Source organism: Cetorhinus maximus, chromosome 9, assembly GCF_964194155.1.
Source record: "Cetorhinus maximus chromosome 9, sCetMax3.hap1.1, whole genome shotgun sequence".
NCBI lineage: Eukaryota > Metazoa > Chordata > Chondrichthyes > Lamniformes > Cetorhinidae > Cetorhinus > Cetorhinus maximus.
This window is the reverse complement of record NC_135887.1, coordinates 23,640,727-23,658,285: the sequence shown is the minus strand read 5'-3', so window position 1 is coordinate 23,658,285 and position 17,559 is coordinate 23,640,727. Positions and strand designations below refer to the sequence as shown.

General features: G+C 51.3%; 1 protein-coding gene across 1 annotated transcript in view; it reads left to right on the top strand.

Moving 5' to 3' along the window:
* Window positions 1–17,559, top strand: part of LOC144684451 (bridge-like lipid transfer protein family member 2) — an 80,664-nt gene that overhangs the window by 35,273 nt on the left and 27,832 nt on the right. Inside the window, exons 17-29 of the mRNA XM_078548243.1 lie at window positions 2,771–2,962; window positions 3,045–3,247; window positions 4,487–4,605; window positions 5,385–5,605; window positions 6,327–6,517; window positions 6,658–6,757; window positions 9,041–9,240; window positions 9,715–9,985; window positions 10,832–10,989; window positions 11,631–11,837; window positions 12,451–12,550; window positions 14,407–14,586; window positions 16,369–16,490. Coding sequence (XP_078404369.1) covers window positions 2,771–2,962; window positions 3,045–3,247; window positions 4,487–4,605; window positions 5,385–5,605; window positions 6,327–6,517; window positions 6,658–6,757; window positions 9,041–9,240; window positions 9,715–9,985; window positions 10,832–10,989; window positions 11,631–11,837; window positions 12,451–12,550; window positions 14,407–14,586; window positions 16,369–16,490 — 2,264 coding nt within the window. The remainder of the gene's footprint in view (window positions 1–2,770; window positions 2,963–3,044; window positions 3,248–4,486; window positions 4,606–5,384; window positions 5,606–6,326; window positions 6,518–6,657; window positions 6,758–9,040; window positions 9,241–9,714; window positions 9,986–10,831; window positions 10,990–11,630; window positions 11,838–12,450; window positions 12,551–14,406; window positions 14,587–16,368; window positions 16,491–17,559) is intronic.

Below are 17,559 nucleotides of genomic sequence, written 5' to 3'. Positions count from 1 at the left end.
GCACTAAGGGAGTGCCGCATTGTAGGAGGGTCAGTATTGAGGGATTGCTGCACTGTAGGACGGTCAGTACTGAGGGAATGCCGCACTGTTGGAGGGTAGCTAATGTTTAAAGTAGCCACTATTTAAAAAGGGAGACAGAGAGAAAACAGGGAATTATAGACCAGTCAGCCTGATGTCGGTAGTGGTCATGGTGATGTCAGGGATCGGTGCTGGGACCCCAGCTATTCACAATATATATTAATGATTTAGATGAGGGAACTAAATGTAATACCTCCAAATTTGCAGAAGATACAAAGCTGGGTGGGAGGATGTGCTGTGAGGAGGATGCAGAGATGCTTCAGTGTGATTTGGACAAGCTGAGTGAGTGGGCAGATGCATGGCAGATACAGTATAATGTGGATAAATGTGAGGTTATCCACTTGGTAGCAAAAACAGGAAGGCAGATTATTATCTGAACGGCTATAAATTGAGAGAGGAGAATGTGCAACGAGACCTGAGTGTCCTCATACACCAGTCGCTGAAGGTAAGTATGCAGGTGCAGCAGGTGGTAAATAAGGCAAATGGTATGTTGGCCTTCATAGCCAGAGGATTTGAAGACAGGAGCAGGGATGTCTTGCTGCAATTATACAGTGCCTTGGTGAGACCACACCTGGAATATTGTGTGCAGTTTTGGTCTCCTTATCTGAGAAAGGATGTTCTTGCTATAGAGGGAGTGCAGCGAAGTTTTACCAGACTGATTCCTGGGATGGCGGGACTGACATATGAGGAGAGATTGAGTCGGTTAGGATAATATTCGCTGGAGTTTAGAAGAATGAGGGGGGATCTCATAGGAACCTGTAAAATTCTAACAGGACTAGACAGGGTGGATGCAGGAAGGATGTTTCCGTTGGTGGGGGAGTCCAGAACCAGGGGTCATAGTCTGAGGAAAGGGGGTAGACCATTTAGAACTGAGATGAGAAATTTTTTCATCCAGAGAATAGTGAGCCTGTGGAATTCGCTACCACAGAAAGTAGTTAAGGCCAAAACATTGTATGTTTTCAAGAAGGAGTTAGACATAGCTCTTGGGGCGAAAGGGATCAAAGGATCTGGGAAGAAAGCAGGAGCAGGCTATTGAGTCACGATCATAATGAACGGTGGATCAGGCTAGAAGGGCCGAATGGCCTACTCTTGCTCCTATTTTCTAAGTTTCTATGTCAGTACTGACGGAGTGCTGCACTGTCAGAGGGTCGGTACTGAGGGAGTGCTGCACTGTCAGAGGGTCGGTACTGAGGGAGTGCTACACTGTCGGAGGGTCAGTACTGAGGGAGTGCTGCACTGTCGGAGGGTCAGTACTGAGGGAGTGCTGCACTGTCGGAGGGTCAGTACTGAGGGAGTGCTGCACTGTCGGAGGGTCAGTACTGAGGGAGTGCTGCACTGTCGGAGGGTCAGTACTGAGGGAGTGCTGCACTGTCGGAGGGTCAGTACTGCGGGAGTGCTGCGCTGTCGGAGGGTCAGTACTGAGGGATTGCTGCACTGTTAGAGGGTCTGTACTGAGGGAGCGCCACATTATGGGAGGGTCAGTGCTGAAAGAGCCTTACATTGTCGGAAGGTCAGTACTGAGGGAGTGCTGCACTGTCAGATGTGCTGTCTTTCAGATGAAACTTTATCCTGAGGCCCTGTCTGCCTCCTCAGTTGGATGTAAAAGATCTCACAGCGTAATTCGATGAGAGCAGGGGAGTTTTCCCCAGGGTCTTGACCTGTTATTATTCCTGAACCAACATTACTAAAGCAGATTTCTTCAGTACTGGCCCTCTGACAGTGCAGCACTCCCTCAGTATTGACATTCCGACCGTGTGACGCTCCCTCAGTAGTGACCCTCCGACAGTGCAGCACTCCCTCAGTACTGACCCTCCAACAATGCAGCACCCCGTCAGTACTGCACATGCCGTACTATCAGTCTGTATTTTGTTCTGAATTCTCTTTAATGATACTTGAACCACGACCTTCTGACTTAGGCAAGAGAGATACTAGCTGAGCCATGGCTGACATCTGTTGTGTCCACATATATTCTTATTGTCCCCATTTTAAATTGCTCTTTTTATCCTGGGCATTTGTGCCAAAAATCCCAATATACGTCTAACCACAGAGACTGGGAAGAGCTTAGGTTCGATCCCTGGATTTCGGTGAAATCCACTGGAGCAGTAAGACAGGTTAGATAGGGGGATAAATCAGACAGAGTTTCACTGCACTTGATCACTCCCCAGTGAGAATAACAACTTGTACTTATGAAGCACCTTCAGCTTGGTGAAAGTGTCCCAAAGCCCTTCACAGAAGTGAATTTTAAAAGAAAATTTGACATTGAGCCACAAACGGAGACATTAGGATAGTTGGCCAAAAGCCTGCTCAAAGAGGTAGGTTTTGAGGAGCTTCTTAAATGAAGAGACAGAGATGGAGAAGTTTAGGGAAGGAATTCCACAGTTTAAGGCCCACGGTCACCAATGGTGAAGAAATTAAAATTGGGGATAGTCACGAGGCCAGAATTAGAGGATCGCTGATATTGTGGATAGTTGCAATGACTTTGGGAAATGCCTTCTGTGGGATTTGCCAGATTAGGATCGGGATTGGATCTTGTGATGCCCTCGCAGCTGAAAAGCAGCCCAGGGGGAATGGCCTCTTGGCTGAGACACCAGAAGGCATCTGTGGCTCTAGCAAGTGGGGAGGAGGACATGGCTGGGAGAGTGAAAGAGACCCCCCCCAGATCGCTAATACCAGTGTTGCTTGTGCCCCTCAGTTCGAATCCGGGATTACCCTCGCTACCTGTTTGAGATTCGGGACTGGAAACTGTCCGGGAAACTGATCGGAGCTGAGGAGGATGGTCGTCCACACGCACGGCGGAAGGTGAAAATTTCACTAGGGCAGCCCTGGGGGGACGCCATCATTGAAAGGAATATGCCCCCTCTGAAATGGTACCACCAGTTTGAATGTAAGTGTCAGAGTGTTTTGGGTCATGAGAACTCTGGTCCAGTTGGCTCACACTCCTCACACTGTATCTCTTTCCCTCTCAGCCCAAATCTCTCTCTTCACCATTGTTTGGGGCCCTTGCTGGGATCCAGCCTGGACTCTGATTGGACAGGCCGTTGACCTCCTCACCAAACCCTCGTCTGACCCGAGCCCACCGCTCAACTGGTGGGACAAAAGCCGCTTCCTGTTTCACGGATCCTGGAGCATGGACATCGAACAGGCCAATTTACATCAGCTGGCCACTGAGGTACTGACTGGAGAGAGGCGGGAGCGGGGGGAAGAGAGGAGGGAGCGGGGGGATGAGGGGAGGGAGCGGGGGGAAGAGAGGAGGGAGCGGGGGGATGAGGGGAGGGAGCGGGGAGAAGAGAGGAGGGAGCGGGGGGAAGAGGGGAGGGAGCGGGGAGAAGAGAGGAGGGAGCGGGGGGAAGAGGGGAGGGAGCGGAGGGAAGAGGGGAGGGAGCGGGGGGAAGAGGGGAGGGAGCGGAGGGAAGAGGGGAGGGACAGGAGTTGGGGGAGTGGGGAGAGAGGGGTTGGAGCTGGGGGAGAGGGGGGAGAAAGGAGGGAGCGAGGGGGTAGAGAGCTGGGACCGGAGGAGGGAGCTGGGGGAGAGAGGAGGGACCGGGGGAGGGAGTGGGGAGAGAGGCAGGAGCAGGGGGAACCAGGAGAGAGAGGAGGGAGCAGGGGGAGAGGGGAGGGAGTGGGGAGAGAGGCAGGAGCAGGGGGAGCCAGGGGAGAGAGAAGGGAGCTTGGTGGGAGCGGGGAAGAGGGGTGGGAGAGGAAGGAGCCAGGGGAAAAAGGAGAGTGGCAGGGCAAAGGGGAGGGAACGGGGGGAGAGAGGTGGGACAGGAGGAGGGAGTGGTGGGAGGGAGGTAGAGGAGGGAGCAGGGGTGGAGAGAGAGAAGGGAGCAGGGGCAGAGAGGAAGGATTGGGGGGGAAGAGGGATAGGAGCGATGGGGAGAGAGGGAGAAGGGAGGGTGTGGGTGGAGAGAGAGTAGGGAGCAAGGAGAGAGGGGAGGGAGAGGGGGAGAAGGGGTGGAGTGGGTGGAGAGGGGAGAGAGGGGTTGGAATGGGGGTGGGAGAGAAGGGAGCCGGGGAGAGAGGTGGGACCGGAGGAGGGAGTCGGGGAAAGGGGAGAGGGGAGGGAGCGGGAGGAGAGGGGAGGGAGCGGGAGGAGAGGGGAGGGAGCGGGAGGAGAGGGGAGGGAGCGGGAGGAGAGGGGAGGGAGCGGGAGGAGAGGGGAGGGAGCGGGAGGAGAGGGATGCGAATGGGGAGAGAGGGGTGGGAACGAGGGGGCAAGGAGTGGGAGTGAGTGGGGGAGGGAGTGGCGGGAGAGGGGTGGGAGCGGGTGGAAGGGTGGGTCCGGGGCACACGAGGCTGTGGTGAAGAGAGGAGGAAAGATGAATGCACGAGGGCCTGTATTTATCAGAAAGAGAGAGGTCCCTTCTGCGGTCACATTTAATGTTTCCTCTTGTATGTTATCAAACAGGATCCATACAACACAACAGAGAACATGCACTGGGAATGGAACAAGTTACAATTCAATTGGACCAACTGCCAGTTTGTTTTTAAAGGTGACCTTGACGTCAATGTCCGAACAGCATCCAAGTGAGTGACTGCGCAACGTCTTTTAATGTCCTTCGATGTGCTTCCCTGGAACACATGAAAGAGGTTGTCAGCCATGGCTCATTGGGGAGCACTCACCTCGGAGACAGAACGTTGTGGATTCAAACCCCACTGCAGAGTCACTTCCCATAATCCATACTGACTCTTCCAGTGCAGTACAGAAGTAGTGCTGCACTGTCCAAGTGTCAGTAGTGAAGGAGCGGTGAACTGTCCGAGTGTCAGCATTGAGGGAGTGCTGCACTGTCAGAGTGTCAGTAGTGAGGGAGTGCTACACTGTCAGAGAGTCAGTACTGAGAGAGCGCTGCACTGCCTGAGAGACAGTACTGAGGGAGCACTGCACTTTTGGGAGGGTCCATACTGAGGGAGTGCCGCACTGTTGGACGATTATGACTGAGGGCATGCTGCACTGTTGCAGGGGCAGGACTGAGGGAGTGCTGCAGTGTTGGAGGTGCCATTTTTCAGATGAGACATCAAGCTGAGGTCCTGTGTGCTTTCCCAAGAGGATGTAATGATGGGTATTTGGCAGAAGGGATGAGTGGGGTCGAACATCTTTCAAAGAGAAAGCTCTTTAATGCCCAGGTCATGGGTGTGTGCAAAGGGAGGGGGAGATGCAACTGTTCAGGAGGAGCAGGTTAAGTTGGAGGTTTCTGTCACCAGTAGGAGGATGCATTAGCAAGATCCAGATCAAACACAGGCTGGGAGGGGTTAGAATGAAAGTGCCAGCTGTTAGTGACTCTGCTGGCCTCCTGTTCCCTACCCAGATATGATGATTGCTGCTTTCTTCACCTGCCTGACCTGTGCATCATCATTGGCCTCCAGTGGATCTGCCGTGGTAATCCAAATGACCACCACCTTGTCACCCTGTGTTCCCCAGACAACCTGGAAACCTTGCCAGACACAGAGAAACATGATTCCTACAAACTCTTTCGATCTCAGAATCTCAACTTGTCAATAACCATGGACCTGAATCGGTCGGGCAGAGGTGAGTGACTGCGCTTACTCTGTGCTGTGTGATTATGCAGGCTTAGACTCTGTGCATTTACACTTTGCTGCATGGTTACGCAGGCTGGGACTGCATGCGTTTCCACTGCACTGTGTGGTTATGCAGGCTGGGGCCACGTGCATTTACATTGTGCTGCCTGGTTGCACAGTCTGGGACTGTGTGCATTTACACTCTGCTGCGTGGTTATGCAGGCTGGGGCTACGTGCTTTTACATTGTGCTGCCTGGTTGCATAGGCTGGGACTGTGTGCATTTACACTCTGCTGCGTGGTTATGCAGGCTGGGACTGCATTATGTGTATTTACATTGTGCCGTATGTGTGAGTGTCACTGTGTGAATCTCCCTGCTCCGCCATTAATTTGAGGTTGGCTACTGTCTTGTGCGAAACACTCACATACATTCACACTCACACCTACACACACCCACTCACAGTTGCTTTCACACTCACTCACTCACCCTTAATCACTCACTCACGTACTCTCATACACTCACCCACATAGAGACACTCTCACACCCACTCTCGCAGTCACACGCACCCCTCAAATCTATTATCCCTTCGATTTTGACTCATTTTTAAAGGAAGTACAATGTTCTTGAGGAATTTTTTTCCTCGTGATGGGAGAACAGATCTGTAGCCTGTTAGATTGAAGTTTTGGACTGTGTGCTGTACCTGCTCAATAATCTGGCCTGTTTCTGTCTCAGAGACCACAGAACCTCGGATCCTGCTGTATAGCAGCACTCTGCGCTGGATGCAGAACTTTTGGGCCACCTGGACAACCGTCTCCAGACCCATCTGTCGTGGGAAACTCTTTCAAAACCTGAAACCTAGTAAGAAAAAGCTGAGCCAACATTATAAGCAGGTGTCCTTCAATCCGTCTTTCCTTCAAATACAGGTAATCAACCTTCCCTGTGCTCCACTACGGAGCGCTCGCTCACTGACACACTCTTCTGTTTCCTCTTCAATTGTAGATGTAAACCGAGTGTCTCTGGTTGTTTCCAGTTGTTCTGTGATCCATTTATTTCCTCTCATCAGGTACATTACTGGGCATCATTTGCACAGCAGCGTGGGATTGAGGTGCAGTGCACCCAAGGGCATGTGTTCACCCGAGGAACCCAGAGATACATTCCGCAGGGTAAGAAAGATTTGCACTTCTGAAGCAACTTTCACAACGCCAGACACCATCTGAAGTGTAGTCACTGTTATAATGCAGCAGCAAATATACACATAGCAAGCTCCTACAAACATTATCAAATAATCTTTTTTTAAATGATGTTGGTTGGGGCATAAAGACTGGCTAGGACAACAGGTATACACTCTGTATTCTTTGAATAGTGCTGTGATCTTTAACAGCCACCTCAACTCTGTTTAATATCCTTCAAACCCTCCAGCAATGAAGCACTCCCTCTGGCTGCACAGCAGCATTAACCCAGGTTAGGTGCTCAAGACTGTCGTGAGGCTGGACTCTACTGCTTTCTCATGGTGAACTAAGCTGACAGAATGCCTTCAATTCCATTTCTGGTCTTTGTCGAGTTAGATGCATCAAGTCACTCACTTCCTGACTCCCCAAAGCCTGTCCACCATCTACAAGGCACAAGTGAGGAGTGTGATGGAATACTCCCCACTTGCCTGGATGAATGCAGCTCCCACAATACTCAAGAAGCTTGACACCATCAAGGACAAATCAGATTGGCACCCCACTCACCACCTTCAACATTCACTCCCTCCACCACTGACGCACAGTAGCAGCAGTGTGTACCATCTACAAGATGCACGGCAGCAACTCACCAAGGATCCTTCGGCAGCTCCTTCCAAATCTGCAACCTCTACCATCTAGAAGGACAAGGGCAGCAGATAGATGGGAACACCACCATCTGGAAATTCCCCCACAAGTCACTCACCATCCTGACTTGGAAATATATCGCCGTTCCTTCACTGTTGCTGGGTCAAAATCCTGGAACCGTGCCCCCCCAGCTAACAGCACTGTGGGTGTACCTACACCACATGGACTGCAGTGGTTCAAGTAGCTCGTCACCACCTTCTCAAGGGCAACTGGGGATGGATGACAAATGCTGGTTTTGCCAGTGATGCTCACATCCCATGAATGAATCAAAAAAAAGCTAATCCCATGGAAGCTACAACTGACGCTGTCTCCCTGAGTCCACGTTTCCAGTCAAACTGCGTTCCCGTTTCCGATCCTTACGCAGTTGAAAGTTAGGTGAGTTCAGGTCTGGGCTCAGCTCTGATGTCCTCCTGACAAACATCCCTCCAGTACCTGATGTTTGGGCTCATATATTCTGCCTGATCATTGAACACAAGCACTATCTATGGAACCTGTAGCCCAGCAAATGTCTACATATGTTACATATTTTCAAATTCCCTAAATATTTAGAAAAATCTAACTGGAGAGATTGATCCGAAATGCTCTCCATTTTCTTTTCTAGAATTTATTGGTGAAGCTGAGAATCCCACAATTATTTCTCATCCCCCAGTTCCCTTTTTAGTCAATATGTTGTTTTCTCGCATCAAGTTGAGCCTACAACACAGAATCAGATCATTCGTCTAAACATGTTCACGTTGGTGTTTATACCCGACATGAGACTCATCCCACTCCACTTCATCTCATTCTTATCAGCTTATCATACGAATATACGAAATACAAGCAGAAGTAGGCCATTCGGCCCCTTCCTCATCTCTGTCCTGTAAGGGCAACACTTAATTTTAAAACAGTGTCCCCTAGTTCTGGACTCACCCGCAAGAGGAAACATCCTTTCCACGCCCACCTCGTCAATACCATTCAGGATCTTATATACCTTAATCAAATCACCCCTCACTCTTCTAAACTCCAGTGGAAACAAGCCCAGTCTGTCCAACCTTATCTCAAAAGACAACCTGTTCATTCCAGGTATCAGTCTAGTAAACTTCCTCTGTACTGCCTCCAACACATTTACATCCTTAAATAAGGAGACCAAAACTGCACACAGTACCCTTCTATTCCTCTCCCCCTCATGTGTTTATCCAGCTTCCCCTTTAATGTATCTATACTATTCATCTCAACCACTTCCTGTGGTAGTGAATTTCATATTCTCACCACTCTCTGGGTAAAAACGTTTCTCCTGAATTCCCAATTGGATTTATTCGTGACTATCTGATATTAATAGCCTTTAGTTTTGGTTTCTCCCACAAGTGGAAACATTTTCTCTACATCCACTGTGTCAAACCACATCATAATTTTAAAGATCTCTATCTGCTCACCCTTCAGTCTTCTCTTTTCTAGAGAAAAGTGCCCTGGTCTGTTCAATCTTTCCTGATGGTTATTAGCTCTCATTTCTGGGATCATCCTGGGGAATCTGTTTTACAGTTTCTCAAGAGCTGCTTTATCTTGCAGTTTTACTGAGAGCGTGGCTTGTTTTGTTAGGAGACAAGGTGCTGCGACGTCCGATCTCTGAGTGGAATGTCACTGAGATGCGCAGTGATCTGAATTTGGTGACTGTCTATCTGATGACATCAGCTTTGGAGGAGAGTGCGGAGCAGAGGCTGAACTCTCAGGTGACCAAGACCCATCTCCTCAGCCTACAATCACTCAGCTACCAGCGGCAGAGCAACAGAGTGGAGGAGGTAACCCTAAGATTTAGGGCAGGGAGTCCTTGCAGGGGTGTGGTAGGGGGGTGGTAGCAGGAGGGAAGGGGTAACCATGTTAGGGGGCAGGGAGAGGAGTAACCCTGTCTGGGGGTTGGGGGGGCGGGGGTGGGAGGAGTAGCCTGCTGGGCTGGGGTTGGGGGAAGGTAGGGCTAATCCTGTGGGTGAGGGGTGGGGGTAACCCTGTTGGTGGGGGGATCCCTGTGGGGGAGGAAAGGTAATCCTTCAGGGTGGGTGGCTGGTAGGAGGTAATCCTGTCACGGAGGGATGAGTCTTCTTATCTTAGACCTGTTTTAAACACCGTGGAGTCTAAGCATTGGGGGGAATTGATACCCTTTATTCCCTGATTTTTGTATTGTGGGTGACTGCTCTCAAAGTGATTGTTTCAGGTTGACTCTGGGCTCTGGGTGATTGTGTCAGAGTTGATGCTTTGCACTCTTCTTACTTGGACAGGAAGTATCAGTGAAGGAGGAGAGAAGTTACACCCACAAGTTGTGCCTCGTCGATCTAAGAGCATCGTGGACACCGACCAACCGGAACGTAGCTTTCGGCCTCTATGATGGGTATAAGAAAGCAGCTGTACTGAAGCGCAACCTGTCGACTGAGGCACTGAAAGGGCTAAAGGTCGACACCGACCTGCAGACCAAGAAACCGAAGCGATCGCCGCTGGTGACCCCGATTCCCAAACCGGAGGACGAGAAGCCAGAGAGGAAATCGCTGGAAGGTAAGGGAAACAAACCTGAGCAGCAGAACTCGGAGAAACAGGGAGGAGTTTAATTGTAGGGGCAGCAGGTCTTAAGCTGCTTTTAGCGTTGTCTAATCTGAAAGCATGGCAGGAAAATCACCGAGGTCAGTGGGACCCATTGACTGGGTGGAATTGGTGTAAAGAAATTGTTAGGTTTTCAACAAGATGCACAGAGTTCTGGCTCATCTGGGGGTGAGGAGTAAAGGTTTGTTGACTGGGTATGGCGCGTTTTGATATAGTCTGCATGATTCCTGAGAGCACGTTGAGGTGGGAGACAGCAGGACAGGTCGAGCGAGCTGATTCTCTCTCTCCTGGGCTCCCAGAACATAATGGTATCACCTATGGCTCAGAGGGTAATGCTCTCACCTCGGAGTCAGAAGGCCATGGCTTCCAGTCCCGCCAGAGACAGGAGCCCAAACTCCAGGTCTGACACTCCAAGAGCAGTACAGAGGGGCTGCTGTACTGTCAGAGGTGTTGTCTGTCACATGAGACATTAAACCAAGGCTCTGTTTGCCCCCTCAGGGGGATGTAAAAGATCCCATGACCACTAGCCTAGTGTCCTGGCCAATATTTATCCTCAACTAACGTCATGAAAGAACACACATTACCTGGTCATTATCTCATTTCTGGTTGTGGGATCTTGCTGTGCACAAATAGGCTTCTGTGTTTCCTACATTATAACAGTGACCACACTTCAGAGGTATTTCATTGGCTATAAAGTGCTTTGGGACATTGTGAGATGGTAATAGGTGCTGTAGAAATGTGAGTCTTCCTTTCATTCTCTGAAAGGTTCCTCATGTGATTTCCTCTCTGTCCCTGCTTCAGGTGCCTCCATGTTGCAGAAGCTGATCGAAGAGACGGACAAGTTTGTAGTTTTCACGGAAGAAGATTCCGGAGTGTGTGATCAGCTGTACGGGAGTGCAGCGTGTCAGACAGACGATGTGATCCACCGGAACTGGCTGATTGAACTGGTGAACTCCCAGGTAATGCAGGAATTGAAGAGGGGCCAAGCTGGGAGCTGAGGGGAGTGGCTTTTTGAGGAGAATGTTTAATGTTATGAAGTAAATCCCAACCGTTCCTGCCATTTAATACAGCAGCTCCACGGCACTGATCAAAACAACAAACGCTGAGGGAAGGAAATTGTTCTAAGTGGTCTCTCTCTCTCTGATCCCATTCTCCCTCCCTCTATCCCCTCCCTATCGGCCCTCCCTGCCTCCCTCCTGCCCCTTCCTCCCTCACTCCCCCATTCCCTCTCTCCCTCCCTCTCTCTCTCCTGCTTCTCTCTCTTCCCTCTAAACTCTTCCTCTTTCCTCTCTCCCTCCCTTTCTTCTCTCTCTCTCTCCCTCCCCCTCTCTCCCCTCCCCTGTCCCCTCCCCTTCCCTTTCTCCCCTTCCTCTCCCTTTCTCCCCTCCCTCCCTCTCTCTCTCTCTCTCTCTCTCTCTCATGCTGCCTGCCCTCTGACCCTGCTCTTAATCTCTTTCTCTCTCTCTCTGTCTGTCTCCCTCTCTCATGGTGACTCTCCTCTGACCCTGCTTTCTCTCTCTGTCTCTTTTTCTCTCTCACACATGCTGCCTCTCCTCTGACTTTGTTCTCTCTCTCTCTCTCTCTCTCTCTCTGCCGTTAGGTGATGTTACGAGGTGCGGAGACGGTGGGCTGTGTTTTTGTCAGTGCCACCAAGGCCCAGCTCCTGCAGTGCCTCCACCTCCCAGCCTGGTACAGCGACACACTCAAACAGAAAACCACCTGGACTTGTCTGCTGGATGGCATGCAGTACTTCGCTACCATGGAAACCAACCCTGCGGAGAAGGAGGAGTGCCAGCTTTGGTTAGAGGTGAGTTCAGAGGTCATCTATCACCCCTCCAGGATCAGTGTCTTTCCCAGGGTCCCTCTTCCTCTCCCGAGGATACCCCATACTGGTTCTCTGGCTGCCAACCCAAGCTCTGGAATTCCCTCCCTAAACCTCTTTACCTCGCTCTCCTCCTTTTAAGACACTCCTTAAAACCTTTCCCTTTGATCAAATTTTTGGTCAACTGTCCTAATATCTCACCATGTGGCTCGATGTCAAATTTGGCTTGATAATGGCTCCTGTAAAGTGCCTTGGGATGTTTTATTATGTTAAAAGTGCTATAGTACTTCATCCTAGTGCCAATGGTTCAAGCCTGAATCCACACAGCGTATGTTGTAGTTGAGCTGTTGAACCATGAATAGCATCACAAAACAAGCCCAATTCCCCCTCCACATGATGCCCCCGTGTCCAGTCCCCTCTGCACATGATGCCCCCATAGACAGTGGTCCCTGGACGGTGGGAAGATCAGTCCATTCTTTCTTTGATACATTCTCGAGATGTGGGCATTGCTGGTAAAGTTGGTGCTTCAAGCCCAACCCGAGTCCTCGGTTAAGGGGTGACGCGGTTCAAATTCTGACACTATCATGTGTCCCTTCAGGTCAAGAACATCGAGGAACATCGAACGCGTAACCTCGATTCGGTGGCAGAGCTGATGGAGAGCGGTCAGGCGGTGGGGGGGATGGTCAGCACCACGACAGGTGAGAGGAAGCAATCAAGAGACACAGGGGTTGGACTGGATGGGACGACGCAGGATAGAGTCATGACGGGCAGACCACAGTTCCAGTCCACAGCCACAACCAAAAGCACAATAACTTCTCATTGTCCCCAACGGCAAAAAGACCACACCCAAGATCACAGATGGAAACCCAGTATGAGGTATCAGCTGTGGCTCAGTGGGTAACACACTCACTCCTGATTTGGGAGATGGTGGGTTCAAGACCCAGTCCTGAGATTTGAGCACTAAACACAGGCTGACGCTCCAGTGCAGTGCTGAGGGAGTGCTGCACTGTCGGAGGGTCAGTGCTGAGGGAGTGCTGCACTGTGGGAGAGTCAGTGCTGAGGGAGTGCTGCACTGTCGGAGGGTCAGTGCTGAGGGAGTGCTGCACTGTGGGAGGGTCAGTGCTGAGGGAGTGCTGCACTGTCGGAGGGTCAGTGCTGAGGGAGTGCTGCACTGTCGGAGGGTCAGTGCTGAGGGAGTGCTGCACTGTGGGAGGGTCAGTGCTGAGGGAGTGCTGCACTGTCGGAGGGTCAGTGCTGAGGGAGTGCTGCACTGTCGGAGGGTCAGTGCTGAGGGAGTGCTGCACTGTCGGAGGGTCAGTGCTGAGGGAGCGCTGCACTGTCGGAGGGTCAGTGCTGAGGGAGCGCCGCACTGTCGGAGGGTCAGTGCTGAGGGAGCGCCGCACTGTCGGAGGGTCAGTGCTGAGGGAGCGCCGCACTGTCGGAGGGTCAGTGCTGAGGGAGCGCCGCACTGTCGGAGGGTCAGTGCTGAGGGAGCGCCGCACTGTCGGAGGGTCAGTGCTGAGGGAGCGCCGCACTGTCGGAGGGTCAGTGCTGAGGGAGCGCCGCACTGTCGGAGGGTCAGTGCTGAGGGAGCGCCGCACTGTCGGAGGGTCAGTGCTGAGGGAGCGCCGCACTGTCGGAGGGTCAGTGCTGAGGGAGCGCCGCACTGTCGGAGGGTCAGTGCTGAGGGAGCGCCGCACTGTCGGAGGGTCAGTGCTGAGGGAGCGCCGCACTGTCGGAGGGTCAGTGCTGAGGGAGCGCCGCACTGTCGGAGGGTCAGTGCTGAGGGAGCGCCGCACTGTCGGAGGGTCAGTGCTGAGGGAGCGCCGCACTGTCGGAGGGTCAGTGCTGAGGGAGCGCCGCACTGTCGGAGGGTCAGTGCTGAGGGAGCGCCGCACTGTCGGAGGGTCAGTGCTGAGGGAGCGCCGCACTGTCGGAGGGTCAGTGCTGAGGGAGCGCCGCACTGTCGGAGGGTCAGTGCTGAGGGAGCGCCGCACTGTCGGAGGGTCAGTGCTGAGGGAGCGCCGCACTGTCGGAAGGTCAGTGCTGAGGGAGCGCCGCACTGTCGGAGGGTCAGTGCTGAGGGAGCGCCGCACTGTCGGAGGGTCAGTGCTGAGGGAGCGCTGCACTGTCGGAGGGTCAGTGCTGAGGGAGCGCCGCACTGTCGGAGGGTCAGTGCTGAGGGAGTGCTGCACTGTCGGAGGGTCAGCAGTGAGGGGAACGCTGCACTTTAGTATGTGTCATCTTTCTGGCCCCATCTGCCCTCTCAGGTGGATGTAAAAGAACTCATGGCCACAATTGAAAAAGCAGAAGTAATGTTCTTCCCAGCACCCTGGCCAATATTTATTCCTCAGCCAACATTGCTAAAAACAGATTATGGTCAGTTATTTCATATTCTGTATCTAGGCCATGCTGTACCTTTCTTGTCAGTGTTGACGCTGAGTTACATTTCCCCGCACACATGCAGGGACCAAAAACATTTGCCGAATGATGTGTCAATGAAAATTGCGAGTGGCACAGCCTGATTGAAGCTGGTTTCCTTGTCTCTCTTCAGACTGGAATCTGCCAGCCCAATGCCACCAGACACAGCAGGTTCAGAGGATCATCTCTCGCTGCAGTTGTCGGATGTACTACGTCAGTTACAGCCATGATATCGAGCCTGAGCTGGCAACCCAGATCAAACCACCCGAGATTCAGGAAGACCAGAAAGAAGATTTGCTGAAGAAACAAAATGGTGGGTGTGAGAGTTGAGACATGTGCGGGCGATTAAACTTAGACAAAGTGCCTAGGGACTAGACATCACGGCCACAAATGAGCAGTATGAAGCATGTTTCAAGATTAGGAAGGAAACATTTCTCCCCCACACTTGTACGCAGGGCATCAGATTGACTCTGGGAGCAGGCAGTGGATGTGGGAGGTAGCTGGTACCTTTCAAAGAGGAACTGCGCAGAGTTCTGCTGAGAAAGGGGGAGTGAAGCGCAAGAGAGATAAACAACGCGGTTTTTTGTTTTATTTCAGGGGAGCTGAGTGCCACATAGTGGGCACGCACTGATGGTGCGGGAGGGGACATCATGACAGAATAGTTGGATGCGGCTTAATTGGGAGAATAGCAATGGTTGTACAAATTTCAGGCCAAACAATGGCCAGCTCCTATTGGCCACCAGTTGTAAATCTGTCATCCTTTACACTTTGTGTTTGATGACGCATTGGTGATTCTGTCCAAATCTCTTCATCCCCACGCCGCTGTGACAGGGAAATTCGGCTCCAGGTCTGGATATGAAGGCCTGTTTTATATATCAGAGTGAATACTGAACAGGCTGGCGCTCCTTCTCCAGAAAACAGATGTCTGGGGATGACCTAAGCACGGCCTTTAAAATTATGAAAGGATTCAATAAGGTAGACATAGAGAAAATGTTTCCACTTGTGTGGAAGACCAGAACCAAGGGCCTAAATACAAGACAGTGATTAATAAATGCAATCGGGAATTCAGGAGAAACTTCTGTACCCGGAGAGTGGTGAGAAAGTGGAACTCGAATGGTATACATACACTTAAGGGAAATCTGGACAAATACTTGAGGTAGAAAGGAATAGAAGGATATCTGATAGTGTGAGATGAAGAGAGGATGAGAGGAGGGTCCTGTGGAGCAGAAACACTGTAAATTCTATATAATCCAGAGAATGTATGGTCGAATCTCGCATTTTTGGAGTCAGAATTTGAACTTAGATTTTTAAAAAACTGGGATCATTAAGAGTGGCCTTGAAGCTGTTAGATTCTCGTAAGACCCCAACTGGTTCATTAATGTCCTTTAGGGAAGGAAATCTGCTGTCCTTACCCGGCCTGGCCTACATGTGACTCCAGACCCACAGCAATGTGGCTGACTCTTAACTGCCCTCTGAAATGGCTGAACAAGTCACTCAGTTGTATTATATTCACTATCAGCAGTTTAAGAAGGTGGCCCATCACCACTTTCTCAGGGCAACTAGGAATGGGCAATGAATGGAGTGAATAACGCTCTTCAAAGAGTTTGGGTGCAGGCGGGACTTGTGGCTTTAACTTATTCATAAATGATAGCAAACAGAGTCACCCGAGTACAGCAGAATTAAATCTCCAACTAAATGAAGGGTAGTTATATAATACAAATTATCTGCATGATATCAATCCCAGTTACTTACAGCAGCTTAAAAAGACTCTGGCATGAAAAGCTGTTGCATTGTTGTAAAAACACAACTGGTTCACCAATTTCCTTTAAGAAAGCAGCCCTGGGGGTGATTGTTGGGTGAATTTACCTGATAATCCTCCAGACGGCTGGTACTTGTGGTGTCACTTTATGAAGCTGTCCCTCCCCCACTCTCCCAGCAGAAGCTTGCAGTCAGATACACAGGATAGGCTCCCACCCTTAGCAATGCAGCCAGTCGGGAAGTCGTTGTGTGGTTCTCTGTCTCAATGTAATAGTCTCCCTTTATTTGTGTCTTGTTTTCTCTGGCTCTCTTTACTCTGAATGCAATTTGGACTTAGGCGCTGTGGACACTTTCACCTTGATCCACCACGACCTTGAGATATCCACCAACCCGGTCCAGTACGCCATGATCCTGGACATTGTCAACAACCTACTGCTGCTCGTTGAACCGAAACGTAAAGTACGACGCTTGTAGAGATGGATAATTCTGGGATTATTAGTCCCTGGAGTATGTGTGTGTGTCTGTGATTGTCGACTCCTGGAATGTATGTGTGTGCCAGAAATAAAACCTGTGTCTGGGATTATTCATTGCTGAAGGCAGAAGTGTCTGCAGTTTGATCCCCAGCCCACACTGTTAGCTGATGGTTGTGGGATGAGTGCAGGATTACACATTGCCCAATTCACGCCTACCCCACCACCGCCCTGCCTCATCAGGACAAAGAAGAGAACTGTGGACTGGATTCCTGTTCCTCAGCTCTGTCCAGTGATCCAGGGTCAGAATTCACAGATGTAGAGTTCAGGCGGGGGTGGTGGTAGGGCAAGGGCAGGAGAGGGCAATGCTGCATAACATTGAATAGCCTACCGAGATCCATGAAATGTGTACCCCAGTGAGAGTCAGTGTGTGTGTATAACCGTACCCCAGTGAGAGTCAGTGTGCGTGTAACCCGTACCCCAGTGAGAGTCAGTGTGTGTGTAACCCGTACCCCAGTGAGAGTCAGTGTGTGTGTATAACCGTACCCCAGTGAGAGTCAGTGTGCGTGTAACCCGTACCCCAGTGAGAGTCAGTGTGTGTGTAACCCGTACTCCAGTGAGAGTCAGTGTGTGTGGGACCCGTACCCCAGTGATAGTCAGTGTGTGTGGGACCCGTACCCCAGTGAGAGTCAGTGTGTGTGGGACCCGTACCCCAGTGAGAGTCAGTGTGTGTGGAACCCGTACCCCAGTGAGAGTCAGTGTGTGTGGAACCCATACCCCAGTGAGAGTCAGTGTGTGTGTAACCCGTACCCCAGTGAGAGTCAGTGTGTGTGTAACCGTACCCCAGTGAGAGTCAGTGTGTGTGGGACCCGTACCCCAGTGAGAGTCAGTGTGTGTGGGACCCGTACCCCAGTGAGAGTCAGTGTGTGTGGAACCCGTACCCCAGTGAGAGTCAGTGTGTGTGTAACCGTACCCCAGTGAGAGTCAGCGTGTGTGGGACCCGTACCCCAGTGATAGTCAGTGTGTGTGGGACCCGTACCCCAGTGAGAGTCAGTGTG